Here is a 26,895-nt window from a genome sequence, read left to right on the forward strand (position 1 = left end):
GGAGGTCTGTTTCAAGAGGAATATGTGGCCGTTCCGCTAGAGTCCGAGGCTATGACACTAGCATGTTTCTAACTTTTTGGAATTGAAGGGTGCCTATGACAGGTTAGGCACAGCGGTTACTGGGAGGATGAATGCCTAGTTGACGGGCCACCCACAACATTGTGAGATTAGACCAGGAATTATGCCAAAAGAAGAATTCCCATGAATTCCCAAAGAGATCAGTGGCCCAAGGGCAGGAATGAATGTATTCACACTTGAGGCAAAGCAGTGCATTGTCAGTTGAATGTGACTGACTTCTTGGGGGATTACAAAGCCTTTGCAGTTTTCAGAAAACTGAAACACAGCTTTACCAGATATGGAATTCTGCACACCCCATGTTCAATTCAGTCCCTGTACATGCCTCCAGTGTTGAAGAAACACATTTTAAAATAGTAATGTTAACATGCTACCTCATCAAAGCGGCGCCCACAAAACAATATGAAATTTGAGTTGGCTCTAAAAAAGTCAAGAAACAATGTTTTCCTGTCCTACTTAGCAGTGCCAGACCATCAGAAGGTCCAACATAAATTTTGAGCACTAGCTTTACTTGAAGAAGGAAATATTTTCTCATTGAGAGATTTCTGACTGCAACAGGTTCGGGCTGCAAGGAGCGAAAATGCCGAGCTTCGTAGGGGAAAACAGGCAGATCACTAGGCAGGTCAATATAAGGAAGGCAAAACCTTTTTCCTCTTGGTGAGTATAAACAAGAACGAGTATTTGTGTTCCTTAAATTTTGGGATGGAATGGAGAGAAGTGATCTTCCATGCCCAGGTAGTGTTCTGATTATGCAATCGCGATAGCACGAAGAGGAAGAAATGAAACACGTGAGAGAAACTGGGAACCACCAGGCGATGAATAGAAGTCATGAATTGAGAAGAAAACAGACACACAAGAACTGCTGCAAACAGAAACAGCACCATACCCCGCAACAGAAATCAACTGAGGCCAGGAGCCTGGGCTACACAGTAAGATGCACAAGATAGAAGAATGATCAGATGAACACAGGTCTCTGTAGATCAACCATCAGTGATCACAAACAGCTAGACAACAGGGGTGACAAGGCTTAGCAAAGGCATTGCTCAAACCCCGCAGGATCACGACTAGCAGGAGGTTAAGGTTCAGCTTCCATGGTGGGTGAATCGCTGTCATCATTTTATGACTGACAAGTCTGCTCTAAATCCACAAAAGGTGAAAAGAAGATTTAAGGGGTATAAAACCTCTAGCTAACACTAACTTGAGAAATGTTATACGGGAGCTGGAAAAAAGTCAACAAGGCTTCGATTTGAAGCAACAAGCTGGCATATAGCTTGTTTAGTGATGGAAAATAGTCCACACAGAAACTGAAGTGTAGAGAAAATACATTTAAAAATGTGTAGACACTGCGTTTAAAAATGGAGATGCAGGAATCTGTGATACAGCTTTTATGACAGGAGGGTAAATCCACAGCATCATGAGAACATCTTGCCGCATTTTCAATATTGCTATGTGGCTGTTGGATGACACTGACATGACTGTGACAGAGGCCTGCACCTGTGGTCATTTTTTGTGGCTGCTAGGGATCACTGCTGCATCATGGGGCAACAGAGCTGAATCTGCATAAATGCTGTGTGTTCACAGTGACCGGCTTGGTGGGAGCAACCAGGGGTGCATCTGTAATACCGCTGTGTGAGTGCTAAGGAACACTGCTGCACTCTGGATGGCACCAGGCTGCACCTACTATGAATCTGCTAGGTGACACAACTACATCATGGTGGTCACAGGGCGGTGTCTCTGGTAGTGGTGTGTGACAGCTAGAGAATTGTGATTCACCATGAGGGCCTAGGGCTGAATCTGTGGCATTGCTGTGTGACCGCTAGCGGACACCTCATTGTAATAGGTAGAGAGGTGAAGTAAGAGATGGATCTTTAATCCAATTACTGGCTGATACTAACAGGATCCCGTTGGTTATATGGTTTACCGTTGCAAACGGTCTTCAAAATCTGCTGGTGTGGTCTCTCCTTATAGCATATGTACTTCATTATGGAGCCTTTACAAAAATCAAGACTTTCTTTTGTATCAGGCTAGTTGCTCAGTGATACAAAGCACTTACCATAATCCCGAAAGACTTAGACATATTGAAAAATAGCTAGTCCGAAAAGCTCAGGACATGGCTTGAAATCAGAGGTGCCATTTGGTCTTTCCTCTTGAATCAGGAAGTTTTGATTTGTCCAAAACTAATAATCCAGCATTTCAATTCTGTCTGTAAACTCTACTACACCCTGTGAAATCACTCAGGTAGGGGGAATGGGCTACCTCAACTTGAATCGGACACTGGTTGGAGGTAGCAGATCGAGTATGTCATTGTAATATACCCGGGCCTGAGTAGAGATTGGGCTCAAGTTTTCTCCTGTACTTCAGAACTATTTTAAACCAAGTGTTGTCTACCCTCTGTGTCAATGATTTTGCTTGCTTTCCATGGGCAAGTCTTTCACCAGTATGAGCACCAAATCTTCATCTATGTTGTCATCGTTAGGCCGCCTGTGATCCTAGCTTGATTCTTTAGCACCCACCATCAATCAGTGGTATAGCACGTTGATAAAGTTATACATAGGAGGCTTAATTAATTCTGTAGTCTACCAGTAAATAGTTTTCAATGAATAAATATCTATTCTCTAGTAATTGCTAATAAGCCTCGATGCTGCTGTTCTACTCCTCTGATTTTTGCATGTCTGTTAAAGAAGCAAAAGGTGATCGACACAATGAGCACATCTAGATTCAAAAGTAATGTGTGCAAGTGTAGGCAACAGGCTGATGAAGCTCTGGTCTCAAGATTTGATACAGACTACTAGCCGCAGATTCCTTAACGTAGAATTATCCCCAGGCGTGAGACTGGACCTGGAAAACTTTGTTGCCCAGCATCTCTGCGTGCCGGGGGGCGGTACCACACGACTCCGCCCTGACTTCTTCCGGAGGCGTGACATCAGCGAGGTCACATAAGCCCCACACCAGCGCGCTGACGTCCGTTTTCTTCTTTTCCACGTGCAACGCGGATCCGGATGGTGTTCCTGGCCTGTTTCAGGCCTTCTTTTTCTGCTTTAAGCGTTTTTCTTGAGAACAGTGTGCGAATGCCTTTGGGCTTCAAGACGTGCTCGTCTTGCGCGCACCAGATGCAGGCGACGGATCCTCACCCCATCTGCATGTGGTGTTTGGGGGAGCACCACGACTCCACGGACTGCGAGGCGTGTCAGCAAATGAAGCCAAAGTCCCGGAGGGAGCGCCGGATGAAACTCCTTTCGGCACGCATGTCCAGGTCGGCGTCGTTGCCACGCCCGTCCCCCGCGGAAGGCTTCAAGACCCACCGCTTCCGTCTCAGACATCGTTCCCCTCCCAGGCCGCAAGGGTGTCGCTCACCTGTTGGTAAGTGTCGCAGTCTGTCCCTGAGGCCCGGTCCCCGGCTTGTTGGGGGCACGGGTTCTCCGCGGGTGGTGCGGACCCGCGCGTTGCCACCCTATCCGCCGTTTCCCGGCGCGGGGGCGACCAGAGCCCAGATGGAGGCCTATGCAGCGGCCTTGCAGGCCTCTTTGGCTCTTCCCTCTTCTCCTTCTCTACCTGGGACGTATGTGGATCCCTTGCCGGGTGTGGGGACTTCTGCAGCGTAGCCGGCGGCTCCGGCGCCGACAGGTTCGGCTCCAGGTTCTGAAGATGGGGTGCCGTCGGGGTGCGGCCCTTCGGGGTTCCCTCCTTCGGACCACGGTGCCTCTGCCTCGCCGCAAACCCCCGCGGGGGTCCCTGTGGTGTCGCGGGAGGTTGCCGGGTCTCGGGCGTGTCATCGAGTCCCCCTCGGTCCTCTGGGCAGGCGGCGGCCTTGTCTGAGGTGATGCCGCTCAGGCGCCGGAGACTGCTGGCCCTGGTGGCGCCGCAGGGGCCGGCTAGGGGTCGGGCGTGTCACCGGGCCCCCCTCGTTCCTTTACGCAGGCGGCTGCCTCGTTGGAGGTAGTCGACGCCTTTTCGGCACCGTTCCTTAGCTGCCCAGGCTCCGACCCAGCCCCGGTCTCCCGTGCCGCGCGTTGTGGCGGAGGTCGTTCCGGTGTCCCCTTTGGCACTGGTCGGCGTTGACCTGACGCCGGTGGTGGACTCTATGGCACCGTGTCGGCGTTGGGTCATTAATTCGTCATCGGACGCCCCCTCTTCTCCAAAGGTTCGGCGGTTGTTGGTTTCATCTTCTCCGGAGATGGGTCGCCGTGTCGTGGCTTTTTCCCCGGCGTCCTCGAAGGACGGCTCTTCGCCGTCGCCGCATCCGCAGTCTTCGCCGGAGGCACCTCAAGTTCCCCATTCGGTCCACCTTCCCCCTTTCCGGGCTTGGCCTGTCCTTCCTCCGGTTGGGCTGGGGGACGGCCGCCTTAGCTTGCTGCTTTCCCCGCCGCGGGGCCCTACGGAGGCGAGTGCTGCCTTAGCTCGGGCTGTTTCCACTGCTGCGGGCATCTTGCACATGGGCGATCCAGCTGCCCATTTCCCCACGGATCATCTGCTGGAGGTCCTCCATCAGGGCTCTGGTGGTCGGGAGCTGCTTCTTCCCTTCGAGGCTTCGCTCCACACTACTCTTTTGGGGGCTTGGGGACGTCCTGCCACGGGGGACCCGGTGCCCCAGCCACTTCTGCACCGCCACCGTCCTGCCCCGCATGATCCTGTCTGTCTTTCCCTCCACCCCTCTACCAGGGGCCCTCTTTTACAGACTGCCTTTCTCTCCCTTCCATCGGTGTTATCTCCCCGTCACGGGAGGACCGCTGGTTAGATTCCTGGGGGCGCAAATTCTTCGCCTCCTCCAGTGCGGCTCTGCGGGCCCTTAACACTCTTTGTGTACAGGCTAGGGCCACTTCTTGCTTATGGGATTCGGCGGAGTCCCTTATGTCTTCCGCTTCTCAGGAGGGTGCCTGTGTTGATCTGCGGCACCACGTGTTGGATGGCCGGGAGATGGCGGCCTTTATTCTTCGCTCGACTCTGGACATTTCGGAGGTGCTTGGTTGTACCATGGCATCTTCGCTGGCCCTTTGTCGCCATGCCTGGCTACGGGATAGTGTATTCCCTGAGAACATTAGAGAACGGCTGGTTGACATTCCCTTTGATGGCACTCTTTTGTTCCATGCCCCTGCGCATTCTGCCATTCAGAGGTTTCTTGCGGGGCTTCGTCGTCCTCCTCCTCCTTCTCTCCCCCCCCCCCCTCCCTCCCCCTCAGTGACCTGTATGTCGGTCTGTGTTTTGGGAGGTGTTCTTCGTTTGTTTTCCTGGGGTCTTGTAACGAGTAGCCCCGGTTGCATGTTCTGTGGGGTTGATATGCCTTAGGGTCCCCTTTTTTCTGGGACGTTGGTGCTGTTGGCTGCTGGTCCGGCCCTTTTTTGACTTGTGGTTTTGGCTGTTGGTAAGCCTGTGTAGGCCCTGAGATTAGGCCTTCTGTGTAGTCTTTATTGGCTGATTGGCAAGCCGTCTGCGGTTTTCTCTGCAGGTCTTTCGGTTTGTCCTCTGCTGCGGAAATTTTTTCCTAAGAGGTGTTCCCATGTTCTTGGGACGTAACGTACCCTATGTGGGGCAATGGTAGCTATTGCATAGCTCTATCATGTGCTGGGGAGGTGTGGTCAAACTTCGGGCTTCTGCTCTCCGTGGTGTTGCGGTATGTCGCAGGTGCGATCTTCTTGCTGGTTGTTTTGAAGCAGCTTGCGTTGCGCCCTGGTCGTGCTTCTCCTGGGTCGCTATGTCGCTAGCCCAGTCTGCTGCTGTCTGCAGTATTGTGTTGTAGCGGTTACGCACTTCTGTCTGGTTTTCGGCTTGGTCCCCTGTCTGGTGTTCCAGGGGGGACTGGCTTTTCTTGGTTTTTGTGTTCTGGTGGACGGGTTGGTCCGTCCTCCGTCTCTCTTTCTTTTCTGCCTGGTTCCACTTCTTTCGTGGGTCAGTGTGTGTGTTTCTGGACCGGCCCCTCCCTTGGGGTGTGTTCTTAGCCTTTCTGGCCTTTGCCTTCGGCTGGCGTATGGCTTGTCCTGGGTGCACCGTTCCATGGTGTTGCCTGCTGCTGGCTGCATTTGCCCGTGCCGGCCTGTTTGTTCTAACCCACCGTTGTGGCTTTTGATGTATTCCCTTGTACCCTACCTCTGGTTCCGCTGGGGCTTTGCGCAACTGTGCCTTTTCTTTTCCGTCTGCGCTTTGGCGGTGGGGCTGTTCCTGCCTGGTCTGCTGCTTGTGGCTGAGGCGTGTTCAGCTTTTTCTGTCACTGTGTATGTGTTTCTTACGGTGGGCCCTGCCTCCGGTTCTACCTGGAGGTTGAGGTGGTCCTTGTGTTCCTTGGGGTTTTCAGGCGCTGTCCACCCCTGCAGGGTGTTGGGCAGTTCTCCCTTGGTTGGGCTTAGGATATCCTGGCCTTTCCCTTTTTGTCCCTGTGACCTGTCCCCTGCTGGGGCCCTGTGTCTCTCCTGTTGGGGAGGCTCTCTCGCAGACCCTCCTCCTCCCTTATGGGTATGGCTAGGGTATCTATTCTACGTTAAGGAATCTGCGGCTAGTAGTCTCTATCAGATGTACAAGTTACTTACCTTTGGTAACGATGTATCTGGTAGAGACGATTCTAGCCGCAGATTCCTTCACGACCCGCCCTTCCTCCCCGTTCTGCAAGGACCCTCTGGTTGTGTTTTTGCAGTCACCTCCCTCTGGGTGGCTTGTCTTCTGTGGGTGTCCTCTTCATTTTCTTCTGGTCAGGCATCCCTCCAGCTGGTTTCTTTCCAGCGTGAGGGCCTACTTCTGCTCTTTCCTTCTGTTAGATTTTCTGTCCGCCACCGGTCTTCTTCGTTGGGGGTTCTTTTACCTGTCCTTTGACCTCTTACTCCTTTCAGGGGTTATGGCCCTCCTTGTCAGTGTGGCCTGCGGATCGCTTGCCTGCCCCTTGTCCTCCTCCTCCTCCTCCTCCTCCTTTCAGGAGGTAGGGCCATCCTTGGCGGTGTAGTCTGGCGATGGGTTGCTGTTGCTCCTCTGTTCCGGGCTTGTGGCCCTTCCCCTTGTGGTTGTGCTTGCAGTCTCTCTTCTCTCTCTCTCTCTCTCTCTCTCTCTCTCTCTCTCTCCCTCTCTCCCTCTCTCCTCTCCCCTCTCTCCCCTCTCTCCCCTCTCTCCCCTCTCCACTTTCCCCTCTCCACTTTCCCCTCTCCACTTTCCCCTCTCTCTCTCTCTCTCTCTCTCCCCCCCCTCTCCCACGATGGCTCTTGCCTTGGTTTGCGAGGTGGTTCCAAGGAGTGGTGCTTTGCGCTTTTCTTGCGATGGCTTCGCTGCTCTGGCCTTCTGGTGCTTTACTGCCACCTGCTGCTTTTGCCTTGGCTTGCACAGTTGTTCCTCAGAGTGGTGCTCTGTTCTTTTCCTGCTCTGGCCTGCTGTTGTCACCTTTTGGTGCCTTGGTGCCACCTGGTGATGTTTCTTCTCTTTTGTTTCTCTCTATTTTTGTTTCTCTGGTTGTTTCGCACACTGTTCTCATGCTCTCCTCAGTTTTGTTGTGATGGCTCCGCGTTGTGGCACGGAAGAGGTCTCCGAAGCAAACTGAAGTCAGCGCGCCGGGGCGGGACTTATGTGACCTCGCTGACGTCACGCCCGTGGAAGACGTCGGGCGGAGTCGCGTGGTTCCGCACCCCCGGCACGCAGAGGTGCTGGGCAAGAAAGTTTTCCGGGTCCAGTCTCACGCCTGGGGATAATTCTACGTTAAGGAATCTGCGGCTAGAATCGTCTCTACTAGATACAGCGTTACCAAAGGTAAGTAACTTGTACTTTAGGCTGTTTTATATGAAACTCAGTCTGGCCACTAGAGGGTTGGATGAGATGGGTAAATATGGGAAGTGCAGACTGATGAAGCGCTGGTCTCAGGTTTAGGCTGTTTTATATGAAACTCAGTCAAGCCACTAGGGGGGTTGGATGAGGTGTGTAAATATGGGAAGTGCAACAGGGCCCTGAAAACCCAAGCTAGCCATTGCAGTGGGAAGGGGCTATCTGGCCTAAACCCTACATTCTATGTTGCCATCTTAAAAAAGAACCATGTTTGCCCTAGTGGATATACCTTTGGCACTTTGCTTTTGACTCATAGTTGCCCCCTTCAAGTGACATGTTCCAGTTTGGGACAAGAGATGGATGGCTAATGGTTCCCCACTGGCATTCATCCCACCACTATAGAGAAAAATGCATTCTAACCTGCTCCCATTCTCCCACAGGTTCCTGTGACAGTCACTGCATTGTGGAGCGCACAAGGTGAAGGCCAAACTCTGCCTGGAGTGACCAACTGAACCACCACTGGCGAAGAGTTCATGTAAGTGAAATCCTGGGCGAGCACATGGGTAGGAGTGGGGAAATTCAACTGGCTAGGAGGGCACCTCATTATAATTGCTCAATTTGTCATAAGATCACTGGTGATTTGCTAACCCTTTGAATAATTTGATTTCTGTCAGCAGGTTCAGGGTTTTTTACACCAGTCCCACAAATTCGTCATCAATTGTCTGTCATCAGGCTCACAGTTTAATCGCCTGGGCTATGAATGGTCATCCTCCCACAATTTCATCACCAGCCTCACAAATCCTCGTTTCCTTAATGTTGTTTGGATCTTTTTTGCCAACCTCTTGATGTTTTTCTGAGGCTCTTCCCCTACACTCATTTAGCCTTTCTGTTTTTTTTCCATCATGTGTAGAGACGCTACATGTGAAAGTGGGTGCACGTGTATATAGGACCTCATCCCAATGGTAAGCTATCGGCATTCCTCTCCTTCCTAGGCTGTAATTACGAGTGGCCTGTAATTTCTGATGGGCCTGGTAATGGCAGTTACAGGGCCCATTGGAATTACAAGATGTTGTTTTTCACATCGGGATTTTAGCTGCTGATAGCATTCAATATCTCCATGTGAAAGGCACAGGGAAATGCTGAATTCTGCAGGGAAACACTGATGTCCATGTTTTATTCAACAAAAACTGAAATTGCTGTTAATTCTGTGCCCCTGGAAATTATCAGGATCCCCGTAACAGTAATTCTGGGGAAATTAAATAATGAGAATTGTTTTCAGGGCACCAATAATCAAGGCCGTCAACTGGTATTTATTGTTAATTTGCGCTCACAGACACCCAAAATAAAGGAGGGAGTGGCCTAGAACCTCCTGCAGCCCCTGAATGTTGGAAAGCAACCCACATGTAGATTTAGAAATCACCACAGACAAGGTTGGGGGTTACAGATGGTGGGAGAGGGACGATCAGAGGCTCCTTCACCATGACACAAGGAGGCAGCACTGGGAGACAAACACCAAAGCAAGACAAAAGCAAACCAAAGTAAGGAGACAACACCTTAAAACTAGAAAAGAAGCGCAGACATAATGAAGCACAGAAAGATCTGCACTTGGGATCATCCCAGAATAGATATTAAAAAAAGACCCAACGGAGAGACAGTGCTCCTTATCTGGGTCAAAGGAAAATAAATTAAAGAGAGTTAGTGGAAGATGGGATAAAACGAAGGAGAAGGACTAAAATTTAACAAGAACCAGTAATCCTACCAGCACTTTAGAGGATGTTTAGTGAACAGTGTGTAACGAATGTTAACTAGTCAGATTGTAATTTACAGAAGTAGGGGGTGTGATGGGAGGTGACTGAAGTTCAGGACAGGAAGTGTGTCACCTGAAAGCAGCACCCTGATCTCACCATACATCTCAATCCCCCCACATAGCTCAGCTAAGCTACCTTCTGTCTATTGATCTGTACCCCTTTCGCTCCCTGCCAAATTCCTGTTGCAGTAACAGACGTCACGCACAGGTGTGCCTGTGCACTTCACTCCTGATCTGTGGTACCGTTGGCTTTACCAGAGTGGGGCCCACACTGCCCTGCCAATGGACCTCAATCCTGACCTGTAGCGCCTTGTACTAGTCTAGTACTGGCACCCACTCACAACTCAGCTGATTCACTTCAGTCCTGACATGCTGCTCCCCTGCAGTTCCAGAAATAGGACCCACACCTCATTCTTGGCCTACAGGCCCATCTTCTTCCAGAACTGAGACCCATGCCCAGCTGTGATAATTCACTTTGATCCTGAGCTGCAGCACCCCTTTCTTGCTTCATCACTAGGAGCCATACACAGCTCCACCACCAGGAACCATACTCTTCTCCACCACCAGGAGCCATACACTGCTCCAGGAGCCATACACTGCTCCAGGAGCCATACACTGCTCCAGGAGCCATACACTGCTCCATCACCAGGATCCAAACACTGCTCCACCACCAGGAGCCATACACTGCTCCACTACCATGAGCCATACACTGCTCCACTACCAGGAGTCATACACGGCTCCACCACCAGGAGCCATACACCGCTTCACCACCAGGAGCCATACACCGCTTCACCATCAGGAGCCATACACCGCTCCACTACCAGGAGCCATACACGGCTCCACTACCAGGAGCCATACACGGCTCCACTACCAGGAACCATACACGGCTCCACCACCAGGAGCCATACACGGCTCCACCACCAGGAGCCATACACGGCTCCACCACCAGGAGCCATACACAGCTCCACCACCAGGAGCCATACACTGCTCCACTACCAGGAGCCATACACAGCTCTACCACCAGAAACCATACACTTCTCCACCACCAGGATCCAAACACTGCTCCACCACCAGGAGCCAGACACTGCTCCACTACCAGGAGCCATACACAGCTCCATCACCAGAAGCCATACACAGCTCCACCACCAGGACCATCAAAGCAGCTCTGCACCAGGTGCTTCTGCTCCATCAATAAAGAGCCCACGCTGCTCCGCTAGGTACCTCAAGCCTCATTTGCAGCACTTCCTGCTATGTTAGTGGTGGGACTCGCACCCAGCTCTACCAGTGTGCTTCAGCTATGACCTGCAGCACCCGTTGGTATTACAATACAGTAATGGGCCATAGGCCAACAGGAAAGTATGAATTCCTTCTGGAGCGGGCTGTATCTTTATAAGACCCCCAACTTAATTCTAATGCATTCAAATCACCCCATTAAAGGGCTTTGCTTCATCATCATGGACAAGGCTGCTATGAGCCCCATCTTCCATTTTCCATGCTCCTTTGCCCCAATCTCACTGGTGCTGTGTGTTAATGAGCACTGGTTAGCAAGGAAAGTGTGAAAGGTGCCAGAAAACAGGGAAAACCTCAACAACCAGCCCCCTCTCCAGTGTACTGGCCTGGGGAGTGTGTGCATGTGTGTGTGCGCATCTGAGTAAAAACAGATTCTGAAACAGTGTTTAGATAGCTGTTGGGATTACGGGTTTACCAAACTGTTAAATTCTAGTCCGTAAAAAGCGTCTAGGTGGGCCGGGGTGGTATTTACCTCTTGACGCCGTAAGCCACGTTTAACAAATTGTCCAGCCTGTGGAAGGAAAAGGAAGACGAGAGGAACCCACTGTTAGTAGAAGAACTCAAGTAGAGGTGGTTGGAGGAGAGCTTGAGGCAAGCGTAGATAGTCTATGACTGGTGGCAAGTGGTGCCCAGCTGTATCTGGTTTACAAGCACTCAGTGTATGCCATGGCCAAGAGTCCACATTCATGGCGCAGAGGTAAACCACTCGCGTGCCATGGACGTGAATCCATGGGCGCGCCAAGTACATTATTACCCCTGGGTGTCACGTACATCATTCCACGTATGTATCATGTTTATCAGTAAGCTTCTTGCCAAGGACATAAAAGCACAAAGGTGCTGCATACTTAATTTCACATGCACGCCATGTGTATGAATCCACCCAAATGCCCCGTGCAAATACACAAATCCACAATCATGGTACAGGGATGAACTCATTCACAAGCCATCGATGTAATCTCATTTGACTCCCACATATATGATAGCACATAGGTGCAATGGACATCACTATTCTTACGCGCCTTGTGTAGGAGTACACTTCCTTTTTAATTGACACAACACCATAGGAGTGTAATGGATATGTTTCAGTTGAATGTAATGTGTTTGAATTTACCCGAATGCTCTCTATCAAATAGAAATGTTTGCCACAGATGTGAATCAACATGCACACCACAGACATCCATGTGCATGCATAAATGAGTCAAGGCCCTGTGCATGCTGTGCTCATGAATCAAGACCGCTTGCATAACAAACAGGAGTCTATGTGGATGAAGAGAGTATGAGGACAAGCCCTGATCCCTTGTGCATGAATCTATATCCACCACACAAACATAAACATGCGCCTGTCCCACAGATGTCTGCATACCACAAACAGAATTCCAAATCAATGTTTTAAGTAGACGACTTGTAAAAAACACAGAAAGGAATCTAAGCTGTGTGCATGCCACAAACAGATATCACAGTTGTGTATCCAGACTGCCTTAATTCAGCATGTGGATTCCAGCTCTACAAATCTATCACACGAGCATTCAATTCATGTGTATGCGATAGGCATGAATTTGGGCCACATGCACCCAAGCCACTCAGTCACACACATGCAGAGATGCAAATCTAAAAAGTGTAACACACACTCATATCAAAGCCATCTGCCTGCCACAGACATGAATCTATGTCATGAGCATCTCAGTCATGTGAATCTGTCACAAAATTTAAAACCTCTTGAAGCCACATGCAAGTGGTGCACACATATCCACCCCGCGCGCTCCCCAGGTTTGGGTGTCTCACCAACGTTAATCAATGTCATGTACCTCCAAGTCACGAGTATGCTACAGATGTAAGTCCACAAAGTAAACACCCTAGCCAGGAACACGAATCCATCCAAAGGGAACAGTTGGTTCACACACAAGCATGACTCTTGAGCACTATGAATGTCACCAATACAAACCCACACCACGTGCCGTGAATCCACGCGCATGGCCAGACAGGACTTCTTACCACCTCTTTGAAGCTGCATGTGTACCACAGGCATGGTTTTAAGCAGAACCATTTAGAGGCACGTGCATCCCACCCACATGCATGTCAGGCAATCCGCAATACCACCTCTGCCACACAAATCCACACTGTGTAGATGTTTGGACCCATGTTTGTGTGGCATGCATGCCATGGGCATAAATCCACACCACGCAGCGATGTGGGAATTATGGCTGATGAAATACGTGGTCTATATTTTAGTTGCAATAGCTGCTCTCAGAGAAGAGATGTGTAGATTATATCTGAATTTATAAAAAAGAAAAATACCATGCATGAAGTTGTGTTGGTTGATGTGTGTGTGTGTCTGAACTTCCAAAAGTGTCAAAGGTGTGTGTGAGTATATTATAGAGTATGAGTTTGGGAATGCCAGCATTGTTTCTCTTGCAAAGGGCGCTCACACCACATGACTAGCTAGGGTCAGGTAAGGACTGAGCATCCCTCGTGCTGTAAGAGTGTTGTGCTGACTGTGAGATTCTGCATCTATGAAGGATGTAGGGAGATTCTTTCATCCTGTACCAGCCTCGGGCATGGACTGAGGGCCCTAGGTCTGTCTATACATGCATTATTTATGGACTGAGTTTCATTTTGTTCTTGTTTTAAGGTTGTGAAGGTGAGTTAAGTGTTTACGTCGAGCCCCTCGGTGTGCACAAGTGTCGGCTATCAGAAGCAAGTCTCATAGAATGTAGTGGTGTCAGGGCTGGACAGGAACGCACGCTGGTCTGTAATGGTGTCAGGGCTGGACAGTGGCGCATGCTGGTCTGTAATGGTGTCAGGGCTGGACAGCAGCGCATGCTGGTCTGTAATGGTGTCGGGCCTGGGGACAAGCGCGTGCTGGTCTGTAATGGTGTCAGGCTGGGGACAAACGTGTGCTGGTCTGTAATGGTGTCAGGGCTGGGGACGAGCGCGTGCTGATCTGTAATGGTGTTTGGTCTGGACAGTGAGTCCCTCAATTTGGTGTCAGGGCTAGACAGGAGTGCATGCTGGTCTGTAATGGTGTCAGGGCTGGACAAGAACGCATGCTGGTCTGTAATGGTGTCAGGGCTGGACAGGAGCGCATTCTGGTCTGTAATGGTGTCAGGGCTGGACAGGAGCGCATGCTGGTCTGTAATGGTGTCAGGGCTGCACAGGAGCGCATGCTGGTCTGTAATGGTGTCAGGGCTGGATAAGAATGCATGCTGGTCTGTAATGGTGTCAGGGCTGGGCAGGAGCGCATGCTGGCCTGTAATGCTGTCAGGGCTGGGCATTAGCGCATGCTGGTCTGTAATGGTGTCAGGGCTGGACAGGAGTGCATACTGGTCTATAATGTTGTGAGGGCTGGACAAGAGCGCGTGCTGGTCTGTAGTGGTGTCAGGGCTGGACAGGAGCGCATGCTGGTCTGTAGTGGTGTCAGGGCTGGACTAGAGCGCATGCTGGTCTGTAATGGTGTCAGGGCTTGACAGGAGCGCATTCTGGTCTGTAATGGTGTCAGGGCTGCACAGGAGCACATGCTGGTCTGTAATGGTGTCAGGGCTGCACAGGAGAGCATGCTGGTCTGTAATGGTGTCAGGGCTGCACAGGAGCGCATGCTGGTCTGTAATGGTGTCAGGGCTGGACAGGAGCTCATGCTGGTCTGTAATGGTGTCGGGGCTAGACAGGAGTGCATGCTGGTCTGTAATGGTGTTGGGTCTAGACAGTGAGTCCCTCAATTCGTAGTGGTGTCAGGGCTGGACGAGGGCATGCTGGTCTGTAATGGTGTCAGGGCTGGACAGGAGCACATGCTGGTCTGTAATGGTGTCAGGGCTGGATAAGAATGCATGCTGGTCTGTAATGGTGTCAGGGCTGGACAGGAGCGCATGCTGGCCTGTAATGCTGTCAGGGCTGGGCAATAGCGTATGCTGGTCTGTAATGGTGTCAGTGCTGGACAGGAGCGCATGCTGGTCTATAATGTTGTGAGGGCTGGACAAGAGTGCGTGCTGGTCTGTAGTGGTGTCAGGGCTGGACAGGAGCGCATGCTGGTCTGTAGTGGTGTCAGGGTTGGACTAGAGCACATGCTGGTCTGTAATGTTGTCAGGGCTGGACAGGAGCGCATGCTGGTCTGTAATGGTGTCAGGGCTGGACAGGAGCGCATGGTGTCAGGGCTGGACAGGAGCACATGCTGGTCTGTAATGGTATCAGGGCTGCACAGGAGCGCATGCTGGTCTGTAGTGGTGTCAGGGCTGGACAAGAGTGCATGCTGGTCTGTAATGGTGCTATGGCTGGACAAGAGTGCATGCTGGTCTGTAATGGTGTCAGGGCTGGACAAGAGTGCATGCTGGTCTGTAATGGTGTCAGGGCAGGACAAGAGTGCATGCTGGTCTGTAATGGTGTCGGCTGGACAGGAGCGCATGCTAGTCTGTAATGGTGTCAGGGCTGGACAAGAGTGCGTGCTGGTCTGTAATGGTGTCAGGGTTGGACAGGAGAGCATGGTGGTCTGTAATGGTGTCAGGGCTGGACAAGAGTGCATGCTGGTCTGCGATGGTGTCGGATCTGGACAGTGAGTCCCTCAATTCGTAGTGGTGTCAGGGCTGGACAAGTGTGCATGCTGGTCTGTAATGGTGTCAGGGCTGGACAGGAGCTCATGCTGGTCTGTAATGGTGTCAGGGCAGGACCAGAGTGCGTGCTGGTCTGTGATGGTGTTAGGGCTGGACGGGAGCGCGTACTGGTCTGTAATAATGCCAGGTCTGGACAGTGAGTCTCTCACTCTGTAGTGGTGTCAGGGTGGACAAGAGTGCATGCTGGTCTGTAGCGGTGTTGGGTTTGGACAGTGAGTCCCTCAATCTGTAGTGATGTCAGGGTGGACAAGAGTGCATGCTGGTCTGTAGCGGTGTTGGGTTTGGACAGTGAGTCCCTCAATCTGTAGTGATGTCAGGGTGGACAAGAGTGCATGCTGGTCTGTAGTGGTGTTGGGTTTGGACAGTGAGTCCCTCAATCTGTAGTGCTGTCAGAGTGGACAAGAGTGCATGCTGGTCTGTAGTGGTTTCGGGTTTGGACAGTGGAGTCCCTCAATCAGTAGTGGTGTCAGGGTGGACAAGAGTGCATTCTGGTCTGTAGTGGTGTTGGATTTGGACAGTGGAGTCCCTCAATCAGTAGTGGTGTCAGGGTGGACAAAAGTGCATGCTGGTCTGTAGTGCTGTTGGGTTTGGACAGTGGAGTCCCTCAATCAGTAGTGGTGTCAGGGTGGACAAGAGTACATGATGGTCTGTAGTGGTGTTGGGTTTGGACAGTGAGTCCCTCAATCTGTAGTGGTGTCATGGCTGGACAGTGAATCCCTCAATCAGTAGTGGTGTCAGGGTGGACAATAGTGCATGCTGGTCTGTAGTGGTGTTGGGTTGGGACAGTGGAGTCCCTCATTCAGTAGTGGTGTCAGGGTGGACAAGAGTACATGATGGTCTGTAGTGGTGTTGGGATTGGACAGTGAGTCCCTCAATCTGTAGTGGTGTCAGGGCTGGACAGTGTGTCCCTCAAGCTGTAGTGGTGTCAGGGCTGGACAGGAGTGCATGCTGGTCTATAATGGTGTCAGGTCAGGACAGAGAGTTTTTCAACTGCGAAGGTGTCGGTGCTGCGGAACGAGTCCCGCAGCTGTCTTGTCGGGTCTGAACAGTGAGTCTTTCAGGATGTAGTGGTGTCAGGCCGGGACAGTGATTTGCTCCCTGTGTACTGATGTTAGGGCATGATTGGTTCCTCACTCCTTGCAGTCAGTAAACTCTTCAATCTGTGCTGCTATTGCATATGGAAGTGAGTCCCTCTGTCCCTTCTGGTATCACACACGGCAGAAGACTCCCTCATTCTGTAGCTACAGCGCAAAGTGGAGGTCTTTAGTATCGAGTCAGACAAACCCCCACAGGAACACTACCCCCACATTCCCTATGGCCCCCTTTGCTACATATTCCTCTCCTACCCAGGACCTTGCACTACATGGCATTGGGACCAAAAGACATAACACAAGTAATACAGATAGGCAAACCTGACATGAAACATAAGGTTTTTGAGAATGTCGCTGTACACTTATTGGGCTCTTTGGTACTTCCTAGAGGAGGCCTGTGCTGGTGCTCAGCCGATTGCCAGAATGGATTTCTCTGGTTGCACTTTTCCCTGTACCATCTTGGGCTGGCTCTTTCTCGCCATAATGGTATTTTCATTGATAGTCGTTAATATTTAATAGTCCTGTCTGTCTGCGAGATTCAAGTGCAGCTTCTTTATTATCGTAAAAGCGTTTTGTAAAAAATAAATACATTTTAAATGTTGCAAGCCTTCTGCAGACTATAGTGATCCGATTTCAATGAACCTAAAATGTGACAAGAGCAAAACTAGTCGAATGTGGTCACATAAATAAAATAAGGAACTAGGAGCATTGAGGCAGCAGCGGAGCTAAAATGCGACACTGGGTCCGTAGGGCAGGAGCTCCTGTATCCCATCATTCCTCGCAGTGGTAGTTTCTCCAGTACTTTTGTTCCAGCTCATGTATAAAGGATCCCTGAGTGGGTTTTGTCTTTCTGACTGGAAATTCGCTTTAAACAATTAACGTCGGCAAGGGTTCTGAACCACCATTACCTCTAGGGGACCCATAAGGAGGGTCATCATGGAGAGAAACAATACTGTTCTCTCCAATTCCAGAAGATGTGGAGACACTCGAACTTGAGAAAAGGCAGGCCACAATCTGCACGCCATTGAAGACGGAGATAATGGCGAGAACCTTCCAACGTCAAAGAAACCCTCACCTTAAGGATGCTGAACACCATCAACAGCGTAGCGTAGCTGAAACAATGTGTTCATTGTAGACATTCTTGTTAAGTCAACCTAGGTTATCGGCATTTAATGAATAAAGAGATAGAGGGACTATTTTGACATTGGGAACAAACATGTATATTGATGCTATTCGAGTATGGACGATAGAAATTCATGTGGTAGGAGAGAGGTTTAAATGACTAACACTTTTGTAAATAGTTGTATAAAAATAAAGAGCAAGTAAGAACCAGCAGTTTGCTGTATATAATATGGTGAAATCCAGAATGTACTCATATATTGTTCCTGGTGGTGTATTGAATGTCTAGAAAAGGGTACATTTCTGCGGGTAAAATGATACAAAACAATAAAATAAACTCTAGTTTACATGTGATGGTATGTTTGATAGATTTCCTAGGCCATGAGAACAAAGACAAAGGAAATCACTGACACTGTTGAATAAATATTTTAGAATAAAAACACAATTTAGCAGAACTCGGCAAGGAATGGGAAAAGTACTCCATCAGGCCACAGAGATGAAAAACATCAGTGGAAGTAAGTGAGGGCATGACTCAGAAAATCCAGCTAGACTAACATCTAAACACTATATAAGTGAGGAGACTGGGGCGAAGAGTTTGATGTTGTTCCTCTTTGTCAAACTTTCTTGGGCATTTCTTCTTCATTTTGTGTTGGGTGTTACAGCTGTTGTTTCAAAGTTGGATTCCCATGAGGAACCTGATGGGGACACGATCAGGCAACAAGGGTGACAACAAAAGTCCGTTCGATTCCAGACAGCTTCGTGGGCCTTCTTTGTAGGAAACTCTAGAGATTTGGACCAACAGCATCACACAGTGTGGTTCCAGGAATAAACTTCTCTGGTGCTATCAGGTGGGGTGCGCACACTGTCAAAAGGTGGGTGAGGAGCAATGGGGCCTAGCCATTGTGTTTATCACTCTGTCTATATGAGGGGAGGAGTGGCGCTAGGGAGGCGGAGAAGACCACAGTATCCCCAGAGTGGGCCACGTTCACCCCTACAAAGCATCCCAAGTGAAACTGAACACTCCACTTGTATGCCTGGCCCTCACAGTATGCACACTTGTCCGCTCACTCTTAAAACCTACACAGTTCCCTAGCATGAGCATATAGTATGACTGACCTAGTTGGTCCATTTTCCGATGGTCACAAACATGGACTCAAGTGAAAAGATAGTTTTAATGTGCACTGTAAAATCCACTGAGATAGGAATTGGCAAAGAAGTTTCCTGATCTCAGCCCTTCTGGCGCCTCTGCACTGGCTCTTGTGCATTATTATGCAGAAAGGGCTACATTATTAGTTATCAGGGGAGAGGTTACATGAAGACCATACATTCTGTTACGCATTCACCGCCCATTGGTTCTGCAGGGCTTGGGCAAGGCCAGTAGATCTGTAACAATCATTAATGTATTATGAGTGTCAGCTATTGACATATCAAATCAAGGAGAAGTGAGGGGCAGGCACGGACTCCCCTATAGGTCAATATGGCAACGTCATAAGGAGGCAGTGTGTGGTTGGTTTTGGTTTTTTTTGTGCTTTTTTTGGGGCTGTTTGGTGGGCCAGTTTTCACTGTTACCCAATGTTACCACAATCAGGGGCTGCAGCAACCACAAATATATGAAGTCTCCCACACTTTGCAGAACACCTTCTAAGTACGTCTTTACAACTTCAAAACTACCCATATTTGCACAGTGTGTTCCAATCTGGTTATTTAACTATCTGATGCGCTAAGGAGGGTCAGTTTCATTTTTGTTCCTGGCCTAGTCTCTGCCCTAACCCGCCTCTGGGTAGGGGCACTGCAAGGCGAGGCATGCTGCTTCCAAACTGTAGTCCAAGCATGAGTCACGCGGGATTGAAGACGGATTGGCTGAATAGTTGGCCTCTCAAGTCTGCAGCCTGTTGATAGCACTCTTTGTTGCATGTGCCAGCAAACACGTTTGCCCTCTCCTCCATGCGCTCTTACACATTTAGAAGAGAAACAGGCCAGCGGGAATGGTTTGAAAGCCCCTCTCGTAATGAGCTGATACATTTCTCCACCTCGCCAGAGCTAGAAGCCAGAGAGCCAGGTCTCGGGCAATGCTGTGTAGTCATGTGTACCACCACCACTAATGATGATGTAGAATAGCAATTGTAGTTTTCATGATGGAAAATATTAAATGAAATGTGCTCAGTATTGCCTGCAGAAAGGCTCGTATAAATTATTCACATATAAAAATGTATTTTGAAGTAAAAAAGATATTACTTTATACTGTAAAAAATGCACTGAATCCTGCTCATCTGTGGGACTATTCCATGCTTATGACTTCAATGAAAATTCCCATGAAGGAGAACTCTGATTAAAGGTAATGTTTCTTTCCCGTACACCTTCCTTTGACTCTTCTTGTGGTGAAGCCAATGAAGGCCCTCCCTCCTTTACCTCATGTGTTGGTTCTCCCTCCTGTGCCCTCTGTTTGTGTTCTCGTTTTGTCCCCCGAGTTGGTTCTCCCTCCAGTGCTCCCTATGGTTGATCTCCCTGCGGTGTCCAGAGTTCACTTTAACTCCAGTGGGACATGGGCGGTTTCTCTGGTGAGCCCTGTGGCTTTTCCTCTGGTGCCTCTTGTGTTGACTCACCCCTTATTGCCTCATGTGTTGACTCACGGTCTTGCACTGGTTGCTCTCCTACCCACCTCCCTTGTTTTGGCACTCCATTTTAGCCTCTTGTGTTGGTACTCCCTCTGCTCCACCCCTCCATTGGCTTTGTTCTATTTAGTTGATCCTCCTGTTGGCTATCCATGGATTTTCCCTTAGTCTGTCTGTCTTTCAGTGCTACCTTGGGTTGGTGGCTTTTCCTGCCTGCCCTCTAGATTTGCTCTTAAAGTGATGCAGACTAGATTTGCTCTTCCTTCCCTTCCCATTTGGTTGGCTTCGTCTCTTGGGACCCTTTAGACAGCCCATCTTTGGTCTAGCTCTCCCTTCAGAGCCCCGTTTGGTTGTTTTCCCATGCCTTGGATCTCCCTGTGATTGGCTGCCCTATTAGTTGATTCTTTCTTCTACACCCCTGCCCTAGCTCTCCCATTTACATCATCTGGAAAGGCATACATTTTGATTGGCTCTCCTTACTATTCCTCCTTGTTTGGCTCGCCCTTTGATTTACTGTCCCTTCAGGGACCCCTTTGCTTAGCTATACATATGGAATGATCCCTGCTCCCTCCTCCACCTGGTTCACTTTCTCATGGGTTGGGTTTCCCTGCAGTTGCCCCGGGACATGCCCTGCTCCAGGTACTCACCTAAATCTCTGCGTCTGATGGTGCAGAGGGCCGGTGTATCGCCTTGCTGTGGTCTGGTAAAGGTGGGTGAGCAGCGCCTGCCCTGTCTTTTGGCTCGGGTTGTTGGCGAACTTAACAGTGATTGGCTCACTGGAACCAAGGGGCTTTTGGCCATTCAAGCCTTTGATGGCCTCTTCGGCTTCTATGCGTTTGTCGAAGCGGATGAAGCCAACACCTCTGGAAACACCTGCATGGAAAGGGAGAAAACACTTAGTCTGGCATTGGGAATTTTGGAAACAAGATCATTGTGCTGCCTTTAGGACAGCTGGATGCTCAGGCCAGGACTGATGTGCACTGGCAGAGCTTTTTGTTGGTCCTGGTACTAGAACAGCACCAGAGCTGAATACAGTTCAGGTACTCAGACAGAGCGGTCATGTGGCTTCCAGCACTGGAATAGCAGGGTGCACTGTCAGGCAGAACTGAGGTGCATTGGCAGTGCTGTGATTCTGATGAGCTAATGGTGTCATTCCCAGTTCTGTAAGATTCCCTATGGCGCATCAGCACCCCCTGCTGGCACTGGCACACACCTGTAACTTGGTCCACCAGGATGCGGGAGGTGATGATTCTGCCATACTGAGAGAACAGCTGCTCCATGTCTTTCTGGCTCATGGGTTTAGGCAGCCCACTCACATACAGGTTGGCATCTCGGATAGAGGCAGAGCTTGGCCGAGCGTAGGACACCTGTGGAGTAGAAGAAAAGGAGGGCTTAGAAAGGGCCCAGCAGGCATACCTAACTTGGTAAATATGTTTTGTTACTGCTGGCTGTCTCTGTATGTGTACATACGATAACAAATTATACAGCGTGCACATGGTTTGCTGCATGGCTCTTATTTCTTTATATCCGAGTTTCATATTCTCTTTAACTCCCTCCCTGGCTTCCCTTTCTCCAGTCCCCCAAAGAGAGGCAACATTGAATCTCACTATCCTCTGCATTAAAAGAGTCAAGTAAAAGCTGGCCTATCCCATACCAGCTACAGCCTAGGGCGCCCTTTGCCCAGGCATCATGAACATATAGCAAAGTCGGACAGAGTTTACCAAAGTAGCAACAATAGTGAGAGAAAGAGAGAGGAGACAAAGAATTGAGGAGGTGTGTGTTATTGTAAAGAAGCATGCGGTGTGAACACTACAGTTATCCATCTTTTGATATTTTCTAATGCCAGGTTCTTTAGTCTGCTCTTTGCTGAATTGAAGAGTCTGCATAAAGATTTACAAATAAAACAAGAGCCTTTACCCCATGTGGTTCACAAGTTATTACTTCAAATAGTTGTCCCATAAGAGAGCATAGTATGACACAGTTGGCAATTAGCATCTGCCCATTTTAGATCTGTAGGGAAGCCCCACAAAGTGTAGGTCGTCATTCTAATGCCGACTCATGGTCTTTGCATTTCTTGTGACTTTAAGCTTTTAAACAGGAAACTCGGTCATTTGTTACCACACACCTGTGATGCTGAGGAATGCTCTTTTATTGGCGACTACATGGATTTTGTATGAAAGATGGTGGCTCTCACATGCAGTTGCACAGTGAAAAGGTGGTCTCTGAATCTACTATAGATCACCACCACCTGGGTGGTCTCCCCATAGCTAGGCAGTATTTCCTGCACCCAGCAAGAACCTGGAATTCATCCGGTAAGCACTAAAGACTAGTGGTCTCAAGTGAAAATATGACCAGGGACAACGTTGGAGGACAAAGATGCTACAAAATACATCACTGTATTTCTGCCATTGCAGAACTACCTTATCTTATTACACTGTGAAGGGAACTAATTCCGTGTTGATTAGGGTCAGAATGGGAACATGCTGCCCTGTGCTCCATGATGAAGTCTAGCCCCATCACATTTACTTTGGTTCCCCACCTTTCAATATTTTCTGGGCTTGCAGTCAATGTGAAGGATAAAGGTGATTGCAAATTAGTAGGAACATATCAGGTTCAAAGCCCTCTTAATGGTGTGACACACTTTGTCAGTTCTGGACCAGTGTTGACCTCTTGGTAGCCATTGGCAGCTGATGGAGGTCAGTGGCTCTTCTTGACCTTCTATGTTGAGTCGGGCCATAAGTCCCAAATCCTGGTTAGATATGTCTGTATGTACTATAAATATTTGACTACATTCAGGTATCTTCAACTACTTTTGTGCTGATTGCCACTTGTCTCAGCATTGAACCTTTCACTCATAGAGCCATCCTGATCGCCACAGTGTACTACAAAGATATGGTACTGCACATTGAGTCCAAAGACTACCTCAACATGAGCTTGGCTGAAGGAGGATTGCCTAGCTGTGGCCTACAGAGGTGGTTCATCTTCACCAATATGCAGGCTTTAAGAACATGTTGGAAACAATACCATTCTCAGATCAAATTAGCAAAAAAAACGGTCAATTCCCTAAACATTCTTGAGGCCAAAGAAGACCAAAAAACAATATTCCTAATTTTAAAATCCTTCACCGATCCCAAAGTACTACATAAAGAAATACCGCCTTCTCAGAGCTTATGCGATCAGATCTCGCTCTTCTTCGAGGAAAAATTCCATATTATCAAAAAGAATTTAATAACGCCTCACGGACACAACTTGGTCGCCGACCTGGAGACTAACTGAACCAGCACCAGTCACTCACTCCTAACCTTTAAACCGGGTTCATTGGAACAGACACAGGCTGCAATTGCCGCCTGTAAATCAGGTTCTCCAAAGGATGCCTGCCCGCCAATGATACTACACCGAATTGTAGACATTATTAACCCAGTAGTCAACCAAATAGTCAACTCCTCACTAAATTCAGGCATAGTTCCAGACGAATGGAAACTAGCCATAGTAAAACCACTGAAAAGAAAAAAAAATATGGACTTATCCAATCTCTCCAATCTTCGCCCAATATCGCTTCTTCCCATACTGGGCAAAATCACTGAAAGATTAGTCCACAAAGAACTAACAAAGTTCCTCAAAACTACCATGATCCTTCACCCCCCGCAATCGGGCTTCCGTCCCAAGCACTCCAGAGAATCTGCCCTCCTGGAAATATCAGACACTCTCAAAATCATAGCGGACAAAGGTAGAAAGGCAGTGTTGATTTTGCTCGACCTGTCTGCCGCTTTTGAAACCATCTCACATAGTATTCTTCTTGCAAGGCTCAAATCAAGTGGCATCTCCAATACCGTATTGGCATGGATTGAGTCCTTCCTCACCAATCGCAGGCAAGCAGTGTCCCTTGGAACGTTCCTTTCTACCGAACGTCCCATCAAAACCGGAGTGCCACAGGGCTCTTCCCTTAGCCAGCTGTTGTTCAACGTGTACATGACCCCGCTTATTTCCCTGATAACTTTGTTCGGGATAGAAGTAACGTCCTACGCCGACAACACACAACTAATTCTTTCCCTGGACAAAGACTCCACTGATGCTGAACTCAGTTTTTAACTCTGCCTAGCCAAGGTCATTCATTGGATGAGGAACAGCCACCTCAGGTGTAACACCGACAAAACAGAGATTCTACTAATAGGGCAAGACAATCCATTTCAGCCAAATGTCTGGTGGCCAGAGGGTACAACACCACCACTGTGAAGGTAGCAAAAAACCTAGGAGTACAATTCGACACAGCCCTCTCCTTCCGACCACTCGCACTGACTGTGGCGGGGGACCTGCTTTAACCTCATTAAGTCATTAAGAAAATTCTTTGACTTCATTCCCCTAATCGCCAGGAAAACAGTGGCGGTGGCACTGATCCTAGAGCGCCTGGATTACCGCAACAGCCTCCTGGCGGGAGCCAACAAACAAACACTGAAAAGACTACAGGTAGTACAACATCCTGCAGCCTGCCTAGTCCTGAAACTTCCACGAAGGTCCTCAGCATCCGCAGCCCTTAAAACCCTCCACCGGCTCACACTGAACAAGAGAATCCTAGCCGCACAAAACCTAGGCCCAACTTATCTCTCAGCCAGATTCACCCCATACACCACATCCAGAACCTTGAGATCATCATCAGCAAATCTTCTCAAACCTCCCAACTTTAAATACAAAACAAAGGGAGGTAAAACAGTAGCTGCATTAGGAACTAAAGCCTGGTACCTTTTGCCAACACACCTCAGGATGTTAAAAACCGAGACACATTTCAGGAAGGCTCAGAAAACCTGGATCTTTGTAGCCCCTGACGAACTCTGTTTATCCCTTATAAAGGGCCCACATTGCTTCATTTCATCTTCTCCTCCGCTTAGCGCCAGGATGCTCCTTCTGGAGTGAGAGTTTGCGCTTTATAAATGTAAATATCAAATCAAGAAGATAAGACGTGTTGCTCACTTTTTCACTATAATACCAAATCACATTCTAGTCAGGATTTCAATAAGTTTGCAACACCAAGACAACTGTGCTGAAGTAAGTGGATAATGCCTTGTGCAATCTTATATCTGATGATTGATGCTTTCTGATGGCATCCTCTACTGAAACGGTAAAGGACCTTACAATTAAGGATAGAGCCCTGCTGTACTTATTTGCTTCTTAACCTACAAAACCGTGTCACCAAATAAGAATGTGGAACTTTCTTGAACACTAGACTGCTATTTCAAGGAGCACCACAGGGTCAATCCTCTCACCTGCCTGCCCTTGATAATCTCCACATTGAACTCCTCAAGACGCTTATCAAGAGTTCATGTAGTTCTTATCATTGGCATGCTGCTGATACTCGGCTTTGCCCTTAAGTTTTCTCCCCTAAAGACATCTTTCATTTAACACAGACAATTAAGTGCATACAATCTTGGATTTTCCAAAAACCTCTGAAATGTAATCCATCAAAAGCAGAATTGTGGTTAGGCTTGCCCCCTCATAACAGCAGACCTTTCAAATCCAGCATGGGCTTCCAGACCATCCACAACTGCAAACTTATATGAATGAGTGTTTTAAATCCCTAGGATTTATTCTTGATAAAATACTTAATCTTCCTGGTCTCATTAAGAGGCTACCAAGAAATGCACCTTTTCAACTGACACTAAGACGAAAATTCAAAGTCTTTATACCCGAGTTGGACTTCCAAATTGTGGTACAGTTTATATTCTTTTCCAGGCTAGACTACAGATTGTTTTCTTCTGATAGGCACACTGAAACTCCTTCAGTCCCCAACGCCCCTTTCCCGACCTGCAGTGTGGCCCTTGGTATGGCGACAAGGCTGGGTACAGGGAGCAAACATTTTAACCATAGTACTCCTATTGTCATCACACTCCTGCAACTTCCAACTGAAGTAAGAGATGTCTAGAAACAGACATCTCTGGCATCGAGGATTACCCCACAATCTGACAGAAACTGCTCCTGACTGGAGAAAACCAGTTGTCTTTGTAGCCAAGCCCATGTGGGTCCTCTAGAGACTCCAACCTTGTAAAAACCACCTTCTTCCCTCTGAAACAATTCATCGGCTCCTTAGCCATCTTTAAACTTTATAACATACAATTGTAATGCTTCTCACCTTTCAGTGAGTTATTATTCCTGTACCATTAACCCCCTTATGACTTACGGGTTTTGGATTTCTCCGTCAAATCTGGTCTATATGTCCGTAAAGTGCTCTGATACCAAGTTTGCAGTACATAAAAAAGTACTGCCTCATAGTGGTGTGGCAAGAGTTCCGTGGGCGCCAATGCATGCAGGGGAAATAGGTGTCCAGGTTCTAGTTATGTAATAGAAGGATAGCCATGATTGGAGCGCATGGGCTCTTCACTTCTGGATCTGGATCCCGGGGCCACTGCTCCTGTAGCACTAAGAATTCCTCAGGCCTTTGCATACATCAAATCCCCTTCTAATCTTACCAGGAAGGGATACAAATTCACAGTCTGTGCAGCTAGAGATGAAACCGGATCCTCGAAACGTGGCACTGGTTTAACAAAGTTCCTTCGAAAAGTAACTGCTGGGAAACCAAGGTGTCA

General features: G+C 48.9%; 1 protein-coding gene and 1 long non-coding RNA gene across 12 annotated transcripts in view; one reads left to right on the plus strand and one right to left on the minus strand.

Moving 5' to 3' along the window:
- ELAVL3 (ELAV like RNA binding protein 3) overlaps window positions 1-26,895 on the minus strand; it is a 135,087-nt gene that overhangs the window by 13,150 nt on the left and 95,042 nt on the right. For 7 of the 11 annotated variants that reach the window (XM_085600562.1, XM_085600559.1, XM_085600560.1 and 4 more), the window contains exons 4-6: window positions 21,534-21,687; window positions 20,968-21,193; window positions 11,373-11,411 (exon numbers count right to left, since the gene is read on the minus strand). In XM_085600562.1, the coding sequence (XP_085456688.1) occupies window positions 11,373-11,411; window positions 20,968-21,193; window positions 21,534-21,687 (419 nt within the window). The remainder of the gene's footprint in view (window positions 1-11,372; window positions 11,412-20,967; window positions 21,194-21,533; window positions 21,688-26,895) is intronic. The other 4 variants (XM_085600566.1, XM_085600564.1, XM_085600565.1 and 1 more) reach the window with 1 other exon arrangement.
- LOC146833004 (uncharacterized) overlaps window positions 8,235-26,895 on the plus strand; it is a 243,392-nt gene continuing 224,731 nt past the window's right edge. Inside the window, exon 1 of the long non-coding RNA XR_014960480.1 lies at window positions 8,235-8,338. This is a non-coding gene — a long non-coding RNA (uncharacterized LOC146833004). The remainder of the gene's footprint in view (window positions 8,339-26,895) is intronic.

This window comes from Triturus cristatus, chromosome 4_2 (assembly GCF_964204655.1).
Source record: "Triturus cristatus chromosome 4_2, aTriCri1.1, whole genome shotgun sequence".
Classification (NCBI taxonomy): Eukaryota; Metazoa; Chordata; class Amphibia; order Caudata; family Salamandridae; genus Triturus; species Triturus cristatus.